The sequence below is a fragment of the Sapajus apella genome, unplaced genomic scaffold, assembly GCF_009761245.1.
Source record: "Sapajus apella isolate SASKATOON/1434 unplaced genomic scaffold, GSC_monkey_1.0 scaffold45, whole genome shotgun sequence".
NCBI lineage: Eukaryota > Metazoa > Chordata > Mammalia > Primates > Cebidae > Sapajus > Sapajus apella.
This window is the reverse complement of record NW_022436985.1, coordinates 15896060-15915448: the sequence shown is the minus strand read 5'-3', so window position 1 is coordinate 15915448 and position 19389 is coordinate 15896060. Positions and strand designations below refer to the sequence as shown.

Here is a 19389-nt window from a genome sequence, read left to right as displayed (position 1 = left end):
ACCCCAAAAAAAAAAAAAAAAAAAAAAAAAAAAAAAAAAAAAAATTACAACCAGTTAACCAGTGAGATTCCCTGTTCCAATTATTGGTGTAATATTCTCCTGAAAAGCCCTGAGAAACAAGAGCACCTACCTCATTAGGTCACTGAGAAAAATGCTCCTATTGTACCTGGAGCATAGGGCTTGCTATATCAATGTTAGCTCTTATTATGTGATTAAGTGTTGGAGCTGGGTGGGAACCCGGGTCTGTCCATCTTCCTAATCAATAGGTTTCTCTAACAAAAACAGCTACTGTTTACACAGGCACAGGTTTAGTGCTTCCACATATGTTGCCTCTCTTAATTCTCTTCATCACCTCTTAGATGCTTTGAATTTCTGCAGTGTTTCTTTCTCTGACAAATTGGCATCAAGAAAGGTATCCTGAGTTACTATGTCTATTATCCTGAAAGGCTAGGCAAGTACTCCCATCAGTGCAAACTTCTACTGGAAGAATAATATGTAAACATAAACCTCTCTAAAATTAAACATGAACTTCTCCAAACTTGCCCCATGTATCACCAGGAATTAAAATAATTTAAGTGTGTATGTGTGTATTCATGTGTGTTTGAGAATATTTTGAAATTTCAAATTTTCTGTTGTTTGAATTTCTAAACTATCAATGAAATATAGAATCTAAAAATTATTAAAAGGCTATTTTGCACCAGGTACTGGGATATAAGTGTTTTCACATATATTATCTCATTTTATTCTTAATATATACTACCCTAGTAGGCATGATCATCTTCTCAGTACAAATATGTTCAAGGTCACATAGCAAAGTGGCAGAACCAAGAATTGAAACCAATTCTTTCTGACTCACAGAGCCCATGTTTTAACCAATTCATCACAGGTCATAAGTGAGGGTCATTCTCCACAACAGATGCTGAGACAATCAAGTTGAGTAAAAATATGAACTGAGATAGGAACACATTCCTTCACTGTGAAGTGCTTAGAAAATAAAAGAGCTGAATATAGTACTATATCTTCTGACCTTGCTTTCAGAATTGCTTGTAAGCCATGGGAAAATTGTCAGGTTCTGTCACTAGGTTTCAAGAGTCTCCCTCAAATTATATTTCATTTCAAGGATTTCTCTCCAATTTCAGTTTTGCTATTATGAAGGCAAAGCAAATGAGAATAAGAACGACTTTGTTTCTGGGTATGTCCCGGCCACCCAAAGACAAGTCATCCTTTTCAGCAGAAAAAACAAAAATAATGAACAATATGGAAAAAAAACATACCTTTGGCTTGGTGCTTGATTTCAGGCCAACTCGGGAATGACTTTTGGACTAGAAGAAAGAATGAGAAAGAAATATGAAAAACATAGTATAATAGTAGAACTTATTTTGAAGTCATTTCTTCTATTATAGGTGTAAGTTTTAAGTTAAAATCCTTTCCCCTAAACTTCCTTCACAGCCTCTAGAAATCTAAGACTAGAAACACAGCACAGCCTCCAGTGTTGAAACTGGAAATTTACAAACTGTTTAAGTCCTGGAGCTGAAAATGCAAAGACTGACCTACACTTTGGCAATGCCTTGTTCATATTTACCAAGTCAGCATCGTTTCTTAGAGGACATTGGCAGAAACTAAAAACTGCAGCACATGAAGAGATGCCCACAGCTCTAATAAAGGAAAGGGAAAGAAGGAATAAAATGGGTGAAAAATGAGGCAAGAAAGAAAAAAGAGAAGGAAAGGAAAGAAACAAATGTCCTATGAATTGGAACACAATAAAACAGGCAGAATGAAGAAAACAGCATGCTTATGCAAGATTTCCAAGGGCAGATTTTAATCTGTTAATTCAAATAAATTTTCATTACATTGAAAAAAGCTCTCAAAAACATTAATTCTTATATAGGGCCTTTTTTTTTTTCCAGTTTGTTCACGATTATCTAAACTGATCTGGGATTAGCAAAGGTAAACCAGGCATTAAGCCATACATGAGAATATTTTTATATGGAGCATTATTATGATTTTTCCCCCAGTGAGAAAAAAAGCAAGTCAGACTTACTATATTTAGTATTCACATAGTAAATATATATATTTTTAAGCATACTATGAATCAAAGTTAACTCTAAACCATTTGTGGCAACATAGCTAGAAAAATGTCTCCCTAAGTCACCAGTCCTCAAACGTTTTGGTCTTAGAGTCCATTTATACTTTTTAGAAATACTGAAGTTCCCAAAGAGCTTTTGTTTACATGGGTTATATCTACTGATATTCACCTCATCAGAAATTGGAGTTGAGAAATTTTTAAACATATATTTATTAATTCATCTTAAAATAGCAAGAATAAGTTCATTACATGTTAAAAAATGTATTTATGTATACATCAAAACAGAAAAAACTAGTGAGATGACATTTAACATTTTTGCAAATTTATTTAATGTTTAGTTAAAAAAGAAGATAGCTAGATTCTCATACCTGCTTTTCATTTCATCTATTTTGATAGGTTTTTGCTTTCAGTAAATGAAGAAAATCCAGCCTCACTCAGATGTGAGGTTGGAAAAGGAACAAGTATTTGTAATGATCCTTTCAGAAAACTGTGGATATTCTTCTCTGATAATATACCAAAACTTGACAAGTGGTCATTTCTTAAGGGTTTGTTGCAATATATAATCTGAAATCATATCATGAACATTTTACATTCCATTACATTAAAATGTGTTGGTCTATCTTACACTTTGAATAGATCTTTAGTAGCATCTTGCATTGGTCATTTTGAAAACATTGGTTCAGTGACTTATGCAGAATTCCCAAACGTTGACCCATTTCATTATATAATATCCAAAACATCACATTTGTTAATAACCAACCTCCCTGAAAAAATCTTCAACTCCTTGTAAGCTATTAAGCTCATAGTAACAGATACAAGCTTTCTAAAATTCTAATTTTCTCTGGAAAGCTTGAATTTTATCACAGGTAACAAATACTGTCAGTTGCTTCCTTGAAGTAATATACTTATATCATTCATTTTTATAAACATGTCTGCCAGCCACCTGAATCTAAATAATCATAGTTCATCTCTTGTTCTTTTAAGATAAAATGGTCATTTATGAAAAAAGAGGCTAGTTCAGCTCACAATTCAATTGCACAGTGCTCCTCTTCAAAACAGTCACTGAATCTTTGAATGCAGCAAAAGTGATATATGCATACTGTCCATTTTATCACACAGAATACTAAAGAGATACGTACTCAAGGGTTGAGATTTAACAAACTTAATAATTTTTGGTATTTCAGCAAGGACACTCTTTTTTTTTTTTTTGAAAAAGAAAGATATTAGCAGGAGGAACAGACATTCCATTTAGAAACTCTAACAATGTTTTTATGGCTAAAACAATAGTTTCTGGAATATGTCAATTGGTGACTGGTAAAATAGACTTGAATACTACTGAAGGCTGTAATAGGTCACGGAAATAAAAAACAACTCTGAGAAGAAAGAGAAGATTCTTTATTTTTTTTTTTTTTTTTTTTTTTTTTTTTTTTTTTTTGCGATTGGTCATGATTGCAGTATTCTTTACATTGGCACCATCTTTAAAAAAAAAAACAAATCATTTTATTTTGATAAGAAGACTTAACCTGAAATCTACTCACTTAACAAAATTTCAGATGTATAGTACAATAAGCAAGGACACTCTTAAATGAAAGAGGCACTTTTTTTTTCCTGCAGTGAAAATGCCAGACGTGAAATTATAATGATTACTATACAGTTTGGTGCTACTCCGTTATGTCATGCTAAAGCACCAACAATTTTAGCTGCCATTGCTTCTACACAGTCAGTGCAAATGTCACCCAGTAAAAAAGGCAAAGAATGTCCTCTTAATATTATGATGAGAGTATTTATTATTTTTTTTATTTTAGAGACAGTTTCACCATGTTAGTGAGGCTGGTCTTGAACTCCTAACCTCAGGTGATCTGCCCTCCTCAGCCTCCTGAAATGCTGGAATTATAGGCGTGAGCCACCACGCCTGGCCTTGACAAGAGTTTTTACTTCTGAGATTCCTTATGAGAATTGCCACCCTTAGTCCTAACAGTCGAGCCTAAAGCAGAGAAATAGATCTTTTGAGAAACAGGCCAATGAAAAGCAAGTTGTTATTTTGCTACTTCCCTTCTGCCGCCTGAGACAAGAGAAACAAATCAGTGGTAGAATTCCTTCTGAGGGACAGAAGCCAGGATGGGGAAAGAAACTTGAGATGATATCAAGTGTTCATCTTTTACTTATTCATATCACGTTTTGAGATCCATCTAGACTGTTAGGAGCTGAATTATTTCCTACTAAAATTTGTACATTGAAGTTCTAACCCTAGTACCTGAGAATGCAATTGTATTTGGAGATAGAGGCTTTCTAGATAAATAAAGTAAAATGAGGTCATATGATCTGGCATCCTTATAAGACGAGGAGATTAAAACACAGACAATACACATACACAGAGGAGGCCTCCAAAGGAAAGCAACCCTGCTGACAGCTTGATCTTGGACTTCTAATCTCTCTCAGAAGTGTGAGAAAATAAATTTCTGCTATTTAAGCTACATAATCTGTGGTATTTTATTATGGCAGCCCTTGAAAACTAATACATAGACCCTGACAAATCTAGTCCAAAGAAGAAGTCAAAAGTCCAGAAAATGTAGGTCCAGCAAAACTAAGCCCTGAATCAAGATAGACTGTTATCATCACATTCATTGTCAACTATGTAAATCCTGAGAAAGAAAGTCTGGATCAATGCTTCTCAAACTCTAGAGTTCATAAAGATCAGTTAGGGGGCTGTTAACCATTCAATTTCCCCAACTCCAACTCCAAAAATTCCAAGTAAGAAGATGTAGGTTTAGGATATCTCCCTGGAATGTGCATTTTAACAAGCACCCCAGAGAACTGAAATAGATATACGGTCTACAAAGAACAATTTGAGAACCACTCGCTTGCCAAGGACAGTGGTAACTTGGGCTAGGAGAACTGAAACAGGGTAAATGTTGGCAAGTTATTCACAATAGCCCAAAAGCAGATCTACAACAGCTCTTTAACCTCTCCAATTAAAAAATAATAATAAGCACACAAATTGTGTGTTTATTTATATTTTTTAGAAATTTAGCTGAGCTTCTATACCGTATTAAATCCCGCAAATACCTATGAATGTGGCCTTTGTATACACATCAAAGTCATGACAGTCAACATGACTTAAAGGAAAAGCTCTCAATTTCTATAGGGGATTAAAAGCCAATTTAAAGAAATACCTTTTTTTATTTGACATTAAATTAGCTCTTGAGTCTTGACAGAATGGAGGGTGGACTTAATAAAGGTCACCTGCGTTGCACATATCATGCTATGGAATGGGTTTCCTATTTACAATCTGGTGGCCTTCTAAAAATTTCTTTCATAAGTTAAGCGTTAAAGACTAGAGTTTATTTTCTCCATAGAGATAATTTTTTAGGCTATACCACAAAGGTCCCTTTAATCACTAATATAACTGAAATGCTAAGTAATTGCAATAAAAAGCAGTAAACTACCACACTACTGACAATTAAAGCAGAAAATAATAAAAATCAATTAAGACCCTGTTTTACTTTTTCCATAAATCTTGAACAATAGCATAAATCAAAATGTATATTTAATTCGAAGAAGATGAAAACCCAGGCAGAAATTCCAGAATTCTGTAGAGGCCTTTATAGAAATTTGAAGACATGGTATTCACAGCTAATGTGTCCGATGCCCCTCGTCCTCCCCTCCCAAGTGGATGGTTTTGCTTTTCTACATTCAAGTGCATCACCAGCACTGCTGTGATCTTTAGCAGCTATGAATAGGGTCACTCAGGACGCCTAGTGGTAAGGAGCAGCAAGGGAACTAAAAAGGCTATTAGACAGTTCCCTGAGGCAGGCACACTGGCCCAGGCCAGCTCTCACCAGAGATGGACTATTGCCTGTTTTCACCGGTGTCCTAGCTTGGAAAATGCACAAATGGGAAGAGGATATGAAAAGAAAAAAAACTTCTTTTCTCAAAAAATTGAGTAAAAATTTGAAAAGAAAGGAAAGATAAGGCAACAAAAATTATGCTACATGAATAACTGCCTCAAAAGAAAGAAGGAAAGTCATGAAGAAGAGGTAAGTAGGTCAGAAATTTGCCTAAGTCAGACTTTAACTGGCATTAGTAGCCAAGGACCCCAAGATTGCTCTCTGGAACCAGTGAATGTCAAGAAGAAAAGGGGAGCAGAATAGCTTGGCAGTGGGGAAGGCAGGAGGAGTTATTACGTGGTAAGTGGCACCACATATGCAAGAAACTTTTTATGGGAGAAGGAGCCTATGCAACAGCTAGTCTTAACTGGAAAGAAGAAACTTTATGGCACATTTTGAGAAACTTAGTGCATGGGCTCAGTGGGCCACCTGGTGGGGCACCAGCTTATAATGGGTTCACATCTAGGGCAATGGTGGGCCTTGCCTTCGTGTAGCCGAAGCCAGATGACAGTACCATTGTCCTCTTCACAGATGCAAACCACTATACCCTTGTTGGTGATGGAGGAAACTAAATTAGGATCTTCCTTGCTGCCTAAAACTGCCTTTGGAGGTAACATTTGGAGGCAAGGTTCAGTCCCTTCCTTGCAACCATCATGACCTCCCTCTCCAATCCAGTCATCTGTTCATCATCACTAGCAACGCCACCTCCAGATGTCATGGAGCACACCACAGCCTCCCCATTGGGACACAGGCCCTCAGGGCCTGCACGGCTGTTGCTCCAGCTCCGCAAAGTAACCTTGAAGGCAACTTGGGGAATGTCTGTGTAATGTTTTATTGCAGACTTCAACACATTTAAATAAACGTAGCCTGCCTAACAAAGCTTACCTTGACTCCCACATACACACACATACTCAAAAGAGGAAGGAACAGCAGCAGAAGAAAACCTTATAAAAGAAATTCCCGGTTTCCTTCTGTAATTGAATCATAACAAGCTGTCTAGAATTTTGACCTTAACTTTTATAAGTAAGTATTAATTAAAATAGTGTGTTCTCTAAAGTTACTCCAGAGTTCAAAACAGCAAGGGTTGAATGTGATTATGTTTTCCAGGCTTATTTATGAAAATGAGTATTCTGACATCTAAGTCTGCAGCTGTGATTGAGTACAATGCATGCAGGTCTTTAATGGAAACCAAAAGGGAATTTAAGTGGCCTCTCCTAGCAAATACCACGCATCTTCCCCACCAGTGATACTCACATGGACAAAGGGGCCCACCCTTATGATCCCTCTGCTATTTTCAGTTGAATTAGGAAATGATTCAGGTTGCTCTACCAACATTATTCAATTTAAACTCCAAGATGAAACAGACAAGCCAGCACTATTAAATATGGGCTTTGGTCTAAGCTCCCTTAATTGAACACTGCAGGGTAATGTAATGGGATCACTGTAAATGGGGGTAATAACCTGTTTGAAAGTGTCACTCCATGCTCAGAGAGTGGCACAAGGGACAACTCTGAGCTGATATGACATTAAGAAAGCCTCCCACTTCACATCCATGTGTTGCTTGTTTTCTAGAATGATACAAGAAGAAATGGCTAAAATGGAAAGTTCAAAAACAAGAGTGTTTGTCACTTAACAATTTGCAGGATACTAACAATGCAGTCAAGACTGACTATACAACATTGACAGAAGATACTCCTTTGACTTGGGAGTTGTTTCTCAATCCAGTCTTCTTTAAAAGAAATCTTGAAGATATTTTAAAATAAAAAGTCCTATGATACTCTGAACTGCAATTCTTTTAGAATGTAAGACCACCATCTCCTTGTCTGCACTAGGGAAAGAGAAAGTATCTGACTTACCCACAGAAATGTAAGGAGTCCTTCCTTTTAGAGGATTATCTGTACAAATGTTTAGGGAAAAACTCCTCTCTGGTCATTCTGGGCTGCTATCAGGCCCTTCTAGATTCTCTTTTTCCAATTTTATTCTCTTCCCACATCTGGGGTAACTGAACAGCTGTGGACCCAATCCTGTCTTCAGGGGATGACTGGACAGTTATAATCCAGGGAGCCATGGTGGGTCAGCACCAGTTGCTGCCAGACATCTGTTGTTATCCCTTGCCCTGCATCCATCCCCTTCTTTCTGGTAACAGCACTGTATCACTGCAACAGCCAGGAACCCAGCAGGAAACACAGGGCTCTCTGGAGAGAGTTTAATCAAGCGATGTTGTACAGAGGTCCAAATAGGTTTAATGAAACCAGTAAGAGATGGGGAGACACCCCAGGCTAACAACAGTAGGAAGTGATTATCATCACTAACCCCACACAGGCAATCTCTGAGAGAGCTTTAGCCACAGGAGAAAGTACTATGGGGGCACAGTGGCTGCCAGGATACAACCCAGCAGGCTAGGAGCTGGAGGATTCTCTCCTGTCCCCCTCCTATCACCTGCTGCCAGTGCCCACTGGCCAAACCGAAGTGGAAGGCAGAGGACAAAGGAGTTACGGTCTGTTGTTCATCTGGTGATGGACACTTGAGTTGCTTCCAAAACCTACTGTTCTTAACCGCCACACTTAATCATCTCCCAGATGCCTTTCTGCCTGCTGTCTACATTTATACCCTCTTCCATAACTGTCTCATGACTGCTTGGGTGCTGTGGTCTGCCTACTTGCCTTGTTCCTTCTTCCCACCACCAGCTCATGCCTCTGCCTGGTCCCCACTTAGCCTCTGTCTAACCCTGGGGTGGGGATAGGAGGGCTTTAGTTCTAGGCTCCAGTTTCTCCCTGTCTTCCCTGGTTGCCTTGATTCACTCCTCAATGCCAGCCATATCATGAACCACAACAAAGCAACAAAGAGCAGGGTTTATCAGCAACAAAGAGCAGGGTTTCTAAGGAGTGGTACTCCAAGCATACAAATTACTTAGGAGATGAATCCGTCTATCTCTTTTGAACATCCCTCTCAGGCATGTCACTGAAGCTGGGAAGCTCCCATTTCTATTAATAACTCTATAGTACAGAGGGGAAGAAGGAGCTGTGCTCAAAATAAAACAATGAACTCAATACATGAACAAGTCCAAGACAAATGACTATAATGTATTCTGGATTCATATGTCTCTAAGGCTAATTAATGTAGGAAAGTCTAATACTGAGCGTTCTCGGAAAACACAGTGCTACAAAGAAAGTATTAATAAAGACCAGATATTTTCACATGATAAACTCCAAATCAAAGGTTATGTCTTAGAGGTCTCTACCATTCTCTGAAGACACATAATAGGCACTTATTTATTCATTCCACAAATGTTTTCAAGTTTCTACTCTAAAACAGGTGACAGATAACTGCAGGGGATGCAATGGTGAGCCAGGCAGATACAGCCCTGCCCTCAGAAGGCCAAATAAGCCAGCTATGACTCAGTGTGATAGGCATATTGATGTCTGTAGCAAAGCAGTTATGAAACTAACAAAAATCCAGATGGAGGAGCTTCTTTTCCAGCTTATTACTTTTCAACTACTTTTTAGCTAGAGAAAAACACACAAAGCCTGAGAGGCAGACATTTTATTTGCCACTACAGAAATAGAAAGATAATTAAAATTGCTTAAAAAGCATTTAGAAATACACTCCCACCATACCCCACTCCCCATCTTACATCCTTAAAAGAGCTTCATTTTTTTTCCTCTCTCTCTTTTGGTTCTGAGATCTTGTCCTCCTTTGCACCTCCTTGCAATAACACATGAAAAATGGCACAGCACTGAAGTGTCAGAAGCAGAGTCCAGGAGGCCTTTTCCTCTTCTCTCCTCTTTCTAGAGTTCAAAGGGAACCAAAACATACATATGCACACGAAGAACTCTCAAAGCTGGTCAGTTTGAAGGTCTACATGTTCATTTACACATCCATGCATCCCCACATTCTTACAAGTAACCATGGAACCCAATCTATGCCAGTTGCTGTTGGGGACCCAGTTTTGGACAGGGTCAGTACAAGCACTGTAGACCTTCATGGGCAATGAAGCCATCACTAAGCCCTTTCTGAACCCCACATATATAAAGTGTACCCCCTCCAGAGTTTGACAAATCCTCAGTTTGTCTTTTTTTCACACTGGGCTGTGTTTGATTTTTACACTTAATTACTTAATCTATTTGGTATTTATTTTACTAGATTCCCCCATCTGCCCCCAAAAATGCTAACCAGACATCCTAACAATATCTATAGAAAAATTCTGCCCTTTGTCTCTGTTTTGTGTTATGTCTGGAATGTGAAGGGACCATAATTTATCAAAAAAATACTTCCCAATGCCTTTTCTTTCAGAGCAATCCAGCTTCTTGCCCTGTTGTGTTTGGGAAGGCAGGGAAAGCATATTAAATCTTTTTTCCACCATTGCTTCAAATGAAGACTCAGATCAAGATGAGATTGTTTACAGGCATTTTTAAAATTTGCATTATAGTATAATATAAAATATGCATACATACATAAACAACAAAAGAAAAATATATTTTTTATTTGTGAATGAGTACTAAAATATTTTAATAATTGTAGCTTTTTAAAGTCTAAATAAAGTAGCCTCTCACGATATACTTTTTCAGAATTTCATCTGTAAATTCTATTTATTTTTTCTGATAAATTTCTCCTCATCCCAATCAGATTTTAATTGCTATTGTATTAAGCCTACAAATCACTGTAATTTGGGGAAATCTCTACATGATCTAATCCTTCCATCTGGGAGATATTTACTTTTAATGAACTTGGACAATTAGGCTTCCCAAAGTTGCTCTTCAATTCCAGAATCACTGACCACAGCCATCCTGACCTGTCTCCATGAATAGCATCCTCACAAACATGCTGCACAATGACAGAGCCTCAGCATAAAAATGTGTCCCCCAAGTCCTCTCAATCATAGACCAACATGCATTAAAACTCTACATAAAGTTTAGAGCTGAAAATATAGCTCTGCCTCAAGAGCCTTATAATTTAGTTGAATAGGTATATAATATGCCCAGAAGGAAAAATAACCGTAAAGGTAACATTTATTAAATATCAAATGTGTCATACCTATAGGAAGTACTAAAGTGATGAGAACTGAGACCATTGATTAGAAGAAGATGCAAGTGTGAGGAGGACTTGAGGAGGACTCAAACAGTGGAGTCCTGTTTAGGAAGGAAAAGATAAGAGCCCAACACAATGTCAGACACAAAAGTAATCAAAATAACTGCTAAATAAACAAGGAGGGGCTTGCCAGGCAGAGGCAATGCCATGGACAAAGGTGCAGTGGAAAGAATAAATGCATATGATGTCCCTAGGGAATAACAAGTTTATCAGCTTCTCAAAAGGTTATGGAAAACAGGCAGAAGAGGTGGACAAATAAGGCTCGTTTCAAACTGGTAAGGGCTCATAGGATATACTCTTATCTAAATATTCTATTAGAGACTCACAATTCTCTGGATTTGTTGTTAGTGGTCAATTCAATTCTATAAGCACTTACTGAATACTATACATACCAGGCATTGTACACTCAGGATGTCAAAATGGGTAAAATCTCTCTCTGTACTCAAGGATCTCCTAGTTGAATAGTCAAACATATAAGCAAGTGACTGTCAATCAGTGTAGCAGGTATTACAACAGAAATGCAACTGCATAGAATATGGGAGCACAAAGGGAGAAGGTGCAGGAAGGCTTCTGGGAAGCGGCTAAATTTTGGAGGATAAACAGGAGTTAAGCACCATGGAGGTGGACATGACTCCCAGGAAGAGATCATAAAAAGGCATGAAAGAAGATGAGTCCCAGTACTGCACATGGTCAAGCAGAGCATGAGGATCAGTGATTGGGTACATATGACCAGAGAAATAGGTAGGGGTCTGGCTACTATTCAGAGGAGTCACTGAAGACTTTAACACGGAAGGAATGATGCAATCAGATTTGCTTTCAGAAAGAAAACCCTAGCAGGATTAAAGAAGTCTGAAGGAGGAGTTAGACGAATTGGTAGTATTTTAGTCATATCGCTTTTTTTTATTGCCAGCAATAGTAGCAATGTGGGGTTTCACCCTGTTGCAAGTAACTTAGTTCTTTTCCCAGCACTGACACTAACAGTAATGCACCTTGGAAAAGTCATTTCTCCTCTGTGGCTCTAAGTTTCCTCACTGCAAAATGAAGACACTGTACTAGATGACCTCTAAGCTCCAGATGGCAATAATTCTTCAGGCCTTCTTACTTATCATCAAGGAAAAACTGAGTATGTAGAAAGAAAGACAGGTGGAGTTTCAACTTTACTTTGATTTTTATTGAAGGTAAACAGTTTAAATGAGCGAGCTATCAAATTTATCAAAGATTTTATTCTTTTAAGTTTTATCTAAGTTGCAGAGAGGCTTAAAAGTCCCAGAAAATTGTGCTTTATGTACTGCATGTGCTTGCATAGACTTTAAATTAAACTGCATTTATAAAAACCCTGTGAGCTTTTTGGATTAAATACTATATTTCAGTCCTAAGAATTATGCCAGTGCACAAAGTGCACCCAGAGGAACACTAACACTCTCTGATTGCTTATGCAACCTCCCAGTCCTAGCTCAGCCCAGTTTTATTAAAATTTCTATTAGTGCAACTCAGTTATGATTAAATAGTCTTCCTACTTTTTCAAGAAGAAAAGAACACAGCTAACTCTTGATAGCTTGTGTCAACTGGGGACATGGATCACAGGGATAAATTAAATCCATAAATAATCCAGAACCTTAATTTAAGCCAAGAGCTTCAATCTCCTTCCTCAACCAACCTTTTCTAAGAACTGTTAACAATTGTATTCAAATTGCCTTCAGTAAGACTCCTCTGTACAGGGTCAGCTCTAGGTGAAATTGGGAGATGGCTATTTGCTACCCTCCACCCCTGGGACCCTCACTGCCTCCTTGCTCTGTATCACATTCATAACTATCTAAGTGTCAACTTGCAGTTTTCTTCTTATTTAACTGTTTTGCAGCTTTTGACACCGTTAACCACTCCTAGTTTCCTCAATCTCTACCCTTGGCCTCCACGGCTACTCTCCCCTGGGTCTCTTCCTACCTTGTCAATCATGCTATTTTGGCCATCTCTTATGTCAGTTCCTCCCCCACCCCCCAACCCTGCTACAGTTTGTTTTTTCTCTGCATGGTCTTCCTGAGCGATATCATTCACACCCATGGTGATGCCACATAAATATAGCCCTGTTTTACCTCTTTTTAAACACATATTAAATGCTCAGCAAATACCTGTGAGGTTGAATACAACAAAAAAAAAAAACAGTTATGTGCTTCTAATATGAAATTAAATTAGACTGTACAGGGAATGTGTCTCTGTCTAGGTCATCTCTCCCATGTCTCTCTCTCACACACCTTTCCTCCATTATTGCATGAATTCCTGTCCACCTACGGCTGCCCCATGATCAATAAGCAAGTTCCACTCTAACTTTGCAGATGGCATATCAGCAGAAGGCTGGCTCCCACCTACTTCATGCGCCAGACATAGCAGTTGTCTGATAGGCTGTGGCTTATAGGTCCAAAGTAAGCTTTACTAATTTCTTCATCCCCTTTTCAACCCCAATTCACCTTCCAAACCCACTTCCAACATTAGGGCTTCTGTGAAGTATTATTCAGCTCTCTCTTTCTACTCAAGCAGAATTGCTCACCTGCACTACTAGACTCTGAAAATGCGCTTCTCTAAACTAATCTGTAATAGCATTGAGCAAACTGAAAAATAGTTGATGGTGAACTGGTCCATCTCCTGAACTAGATGGCAAACTCCCTAAAAGTAGGGACCATATTCTATTCCATTTTGTATCTTAAGTGACTAGCACAGTGCCAGACACATGGGGATCATATCACTCCATTTATGTAAAGGGTTTTGACTAGACAAAAAGAGTGGGAACCTATGGATCATGAAAGCAGGCTTTAAGTTGGGGCCTTTCCCTTTCTTTCATCTTTTATTTCTTTTTTCTTTTTCACTTAATAACAAACAATGTTCAAAAAGTGCGGAAACTAATCCCATTTCTCATTCCACAGCCAAATACATATTATACCAGTCTAAACAGGGATACTTGTAATTTAAAAAATAAGGTCATGGATAGCCTCTGTATTATTTATAAATGACTAAAATACAAGAAACACAGAGTTCCAAATGTAACACTGAACTCACCTATAAAAAAATATGTAAAAATTTCACAAAACATATGTTATATAAAGGCAAGTTACCATTATTTTTCTACTTGATAGATTGCCAATGTTGAACACTGATTTGAAATTACAAAAACAAATGCTAGATGACTATCTTTGGGGCAGCCTTCTTACACAAGGAGGGGATCCTTATCATATGAATTGTCACTGAAAGCTGACTTCCCATTGTTGACAACAATAGCTGTGGAATCAACTACGTAAAAACACCAAGACAAAGAGAAGTGATCATCAACAACATTACATGATACAAGTATGCTTGATAAGTTACATCTGTGAGAATTTTTGTTAAACAAATCCAGTTTTCCAATTGACTCATATTTTGCCTTAAGAGAAGTTTATCTTTGTTTCTGGTTGCTCTCCAATTGACAGCCAATTAAAGTGGCTTCTAACTCTTAACATGTATATCCCTTTTCTCTTTAGTCACTTCAAAATAATTTGTGATGTATAAATGTGTACTTTAATAACTGTATTTATAAATTCTACAGTGAAACTTTTCCTTAAAATGCAAGATTCTTTGAAATAAAAATACCAATTAGAGAATGCATCTATTTGACAGACCTGGGGCAGTTATTATCTACTACTATGGTTTCCACTACAGATGCAAGAAAAGAGTGATCTCCACTTTTCAAAAGAAGACACATATGAGGCCAACAAACATATGAAAAAATGCTCATCATCACTGATTATTAGAGAAATGCAAATCAAAACCACATTGAGATACCACCTCATGCCAGTTAGAATGGTGATCATTAAAAAATCGAGACTACAGATGCTGGAGAGGATGTGGAGAAATAGGAACATTTTTACACTGTTGGTGGGAGTATAAACTAGTTCAACCATTGTGGAAGACAGTGATTCCTCAAGGACCTAGAAATAGAAATTCCATTTGACCCAGCAATCCCATTACTGGGTATATACCCAAAGGATTATAAATAATTATATTATAAAGAATATGCACACTTATGTTCATTGCAGCACTGTTTACAATAGCAAAGACCTGGAACCAACTCAAATGCCCATCAACAATAGACTGGACAAGGAAAATGTGGCACATATACACATGGAATACCATGCAATCATAAAAAACGATAAGTATGTGTCCTTTGTAGGGACATGGATAAATCTGGAAACCATCATTCTCAGCAAACTGACACAAGAACAGAAAATCAAACACCACATGTTCTCACTCATAGGTGGGTGTTGAACAATGAGAACACATGGACACAGAGAGAGGAGCATCACACACTGGGGTCTGTTGGGGGGTGCCAAGGGAGGGACAGTGGGGGGAGTAGGGAGGTTGGGGAGGGATAACATGAGAAATGCCAGATGTTATGTGACAAGGGGATGGAGGCAGCAAATCACATGCCATGTGTGTACCTATGCAACAATCCTGCATGATCCCCAGAACCTAAAGTACAATAAAAAAAGAAAAAAAGAAAGAAATAAAGAAGAGTGTCCTCAAGCTTTCTGATTGTGACAGACAAAACTGAATGTGGGAATACGGGGAAGAAACAGAATTTTGCAACTCAAAACTAACCTTGTATGAAAAGCCTGCTTTCCTCCAAAGAAGAATCCAAAATTTAAGTTTAAAACATTTAGCTGGACAATTTAATATGAATAGCAAAAAACAGACCCTATGTTTTCTTAAAATGTAAGAAGACATAAAGGCTGTGGCCAGTATTTCCGTGCTCTCACTACATTAGTCCCTCCTTTCAACTTTCAAGATAATGGAGAGAAATACGTAGAAAGACTAGACTTTAAAAGTATCTAGTAAAAGCTGTGTTGTTCTTTACAACATTCTATTATGCATTATACATCTATCATTTACAAGAGGTTCTTTTCCTAAGTTAGAGTAGTCCCCATTACTTCACAAGAAAGTCTTAGAGACCCAGAAGTAGAATAAATTCCTCTTAATATGAAGTATATCCCCTCCACACTACCTACTCTGTCATAGAACTTCAAATTGGATTTCTCCAATCATAAGTCTCAGTGTCAAGAGACCATCACTCCTACCCAAAAGGCAATTTCTGAGAGTCTGATGTATATCCACCACTCCCTCCAAATTCTGTTTGTTAGTCTATTCCAAAGGCCTAAAAGATGATTCTACTTTTCCTGGGTTAAAAATACTTTGACTTGGTTCTAGGGTCACAACTGTCCCTTATCAATCCCTATCTAAGACCTAGGCTCTTAGAGGAACTGTAGCCACTAACCAGAAATGTTTCCAATTGCATATTTATATGCCCCATTTTCCCAGACAACCCACTTGGTATTTCCATGACACCACTGTAGACGGGTTATAAGTTTAGTGATGCTCATTTCACTTTTAGGTCTTATAGGGGCTGTTCCCACATACACTTAGATGCTTAAACTAGAATTTTACTAACATATGTTGCTGAGTCAGAGAGACTTGTCTTTAATTTTTTTTTTTTTTTTTGAGACAGAGTCTAGCTCTGTCATCCAGGCTAGAGTGCAGTATGCAATCTCAGCTCACTGCAACCTCCGCCTCCCAGGTTCAAGCAATTCTCTGCCTCAGCCTTCTGAGTAGCTAGGATTATAGGCACCTACTACCATAGCCAACTAATTTTTGTATTTTTGGTAGAGATGGGCTTTCACCATCTTGGCCAAGCTGGTCTTGAACTCCTGACCTCATGATCCACCCGCCTTGATCTCCCAAAGTGCTGAGATTGCAAGCATGAGTCACCATGCCTGGCCACTACATAAGCTTTCTAAGCCTTGGTTTCTTTGGCTATGAAATGGGAGTACTAATACAGCTACTTCAGAGGGTTTCCATAAGGTTATGAGAAAATGGCATAAATCACTTAGCACAATTTCTGACCCAGTGAAAAACAGACAAGAAGGTATAGTGTTACAGTAGTAATAGTAGTGGTGGTGGTGGTGGCAGTAATGGTTAGCTAAGGTATAATTTTCACGTGCCATTGTGTTGTTTCTTTAGCCAGTTCTTGAAGACACAAGGTTCCACAATCGTAACTCATGTGTGCTATGTTCTAAATGACAGAAATGCTGTCCCAAGACATTAGTTAATTTTGTATAATTCAATGTTGCATTGTGAAGACATCATATACCTTTCTTTGCTCTTCATTTGATTTCTCTGCTCTCTCCCCAACTGTCAACTAAATTTTCTAAATTACTATCAATGGGCATATGAAAATCCACACAGCTCCTCCAACATGCAGGATGAGTTCCTACACCGTGCACGGCCTCCTACAGGAAACAGAAGCACAATGCTTTGAGGTCCTATTTATGGAAGCAACGTTTGTCACATTAGTGTGCTGCTCTCACCCACTTACGGGGTGTCTCAAAATTGAGCTAATTTTGAGAAGGGGCCCAAGGCAGAGGAGGTGCTCCATTTGGTCCAGGTTGCAATGCAATCTGTTTTGTCATCTATGACTCAGTGGATCTAATGGTGCTCAAAGTGTCGATGGCAGATTGGAGAGACGTATGTCACCAGTGACAAACCCTGTTAGGAGAATCACAGTGTCAACTAGAGGAGTTTTGGAACACATACATGCCTTATTTGTCAGATAACTATTTTTCTTTTGAGAAAAAGAGTTGGCTTGCTCCTAAGCTATGGAAGAGACTGAATGGCTCATCAAGAAGTCAGATTACCATGAAGTCTGAGCTGCTCATCTTGAGCTGCATGTTATTTTGATCCATCAAGCCACCAAGTAAGGTTCACCAAAACACCCAGCTCCACTGGAGACTCTCAGCATTCAGGTGGACGTGTTGACCTGCCCTGGGTATGTAAGATATCTTCTGACCCCAGTTAACCCACTGCTTATTCAATGGGCTCATGGACACAGTGACCATGCAGGCAGGGACTGTCTGCTCCATTTTTTAAACAATCTAGACGTCCTTGCCAAGGCTGACCTGACTTTTCATAAGCATCGTCAGCAAACTCTGAGCCTTCCAAAAGGTACCAAACTCAGGGGAAGTCATAGACAACAGCCACCTGAGAGGTTACATAGATCTCTCTCTCTCTCTTTTTTTTTTTCAGACCAAGTTTCACTCTTGTTGCCTAGGCTGGAGTGAAATGGTGCAATCACGGCTCACTGCAACCTCCGCCTCCTTCCCAGGTTCAAGCGATTCTCCTGCCTCAGCCTCCCAAGTAGCTGGGATTACAGGCAAGTGCAACCATGCCTGGCTAATTTTGTATTTTTAGTAGAGATGGGGTTTCTCCATGTTGGTCCAGCTGGTCTTGAAACCCTGACTTCAGGTGATCTGCCCACCCGGGCCTTCCAAAGTGCTGAGATTATAGGCGTGAGCCACTGCGTTTGGGCACCTGGCCAGTGTAGACCTCTTTAATCATGTAGGATAACAGCATTTTGTCCTCACTGTAATAGGTAATGCTTCTGAACTTGGCCTTTCTTTGACCCCTGTGCCTGCATTATTGTCTGAATGCCTTGCTCACCATCATGGTATCTTATACAATATTGCTTTTGACCAAGGACCTCACTTTACACTGAAAGAAGCAATGTGGTGGGCTAATTTCTGCCCTTCAAATAGCAGCTGGCCTTATCCAGTGCTGGAATGACTAATTGCAGACTTAACTATTGTGCCTGCAGGACAACCTTGCACAGAAAGGTAGCACTGGTGTCCTAAAATCTACAGAGTTCCTTTCAAACTCAAAGCTGACATATGGTGCTATTTGTCCTGGAGTCAGGATACATGGCTACAGGAACCAAGAGAATGGCACCTTTCACTAACACTCAGTGACTTACTTGCAAATTTTTTGTTTCCCATTCCTTCACCTCTAGGCTTGGCTAGTTTGAAGGTCTTAATAATCAAGGAGGAACTCTTCCACCCCAGAGGATTCAAGTGTGGTTTAATTGAAATAAAAGTTGAGACCCTGGCTGTTTCAGACTCCTCATGGCAGTGGGTGAATTGCAAAGAATAATATAATGGTGTTGGCTGTGATTATAGTAACCATTAAGGAGAAGTAGAGTTGCTGTTATATGATGAGCAGAAGGAGGTGAAAGACAGAATTCAGTCACGGTAGTGCCTCTTGCTACTGGCATGTCCAGTGGCAAACATTAACAAGCTTAGATTCCTCAGAAATCAGGGCTATTCCTGACTAGCTGAGATGCCTGATGAAGGGAAAGGGGGATTTTGTAATGTCTATTAAGGAGAGCAGTCATATACCAATTACATCTCTATGACCAGTCACAAAAAAGAAAAGAAAAGAAAATCCATACAGCTTCAGATGTCACAGGCCAATACAAAC

At 38.7% G+C, this 19389-nt stretch overlaps 1 protein-coding gene across 3 annotated transcripts in view; it reads right to left on the bottom strand.

The window, feature by feature from the left end:
- RASGEF1B (RasGEF domain family member 1B) overlaps positions 1–19389 on the bottom strand; it is a 630294-nt gene that overhangs the window by 486947 nt on the left and 123958 nt on the right. For all 3 annotated transcript variants that reach the window (XM_032239801.1, XM_032239802.1, XM_032239803.1), the window contains exon 2: positions 1275–1322. In XM_032239801.1, coding sequence (XP_032095692.1) covers positions 1275–1322 — 48 coding nt within the window. The remainder of the gene's footprint in view (positions 1–1274; positions 1323–19389) is intronic.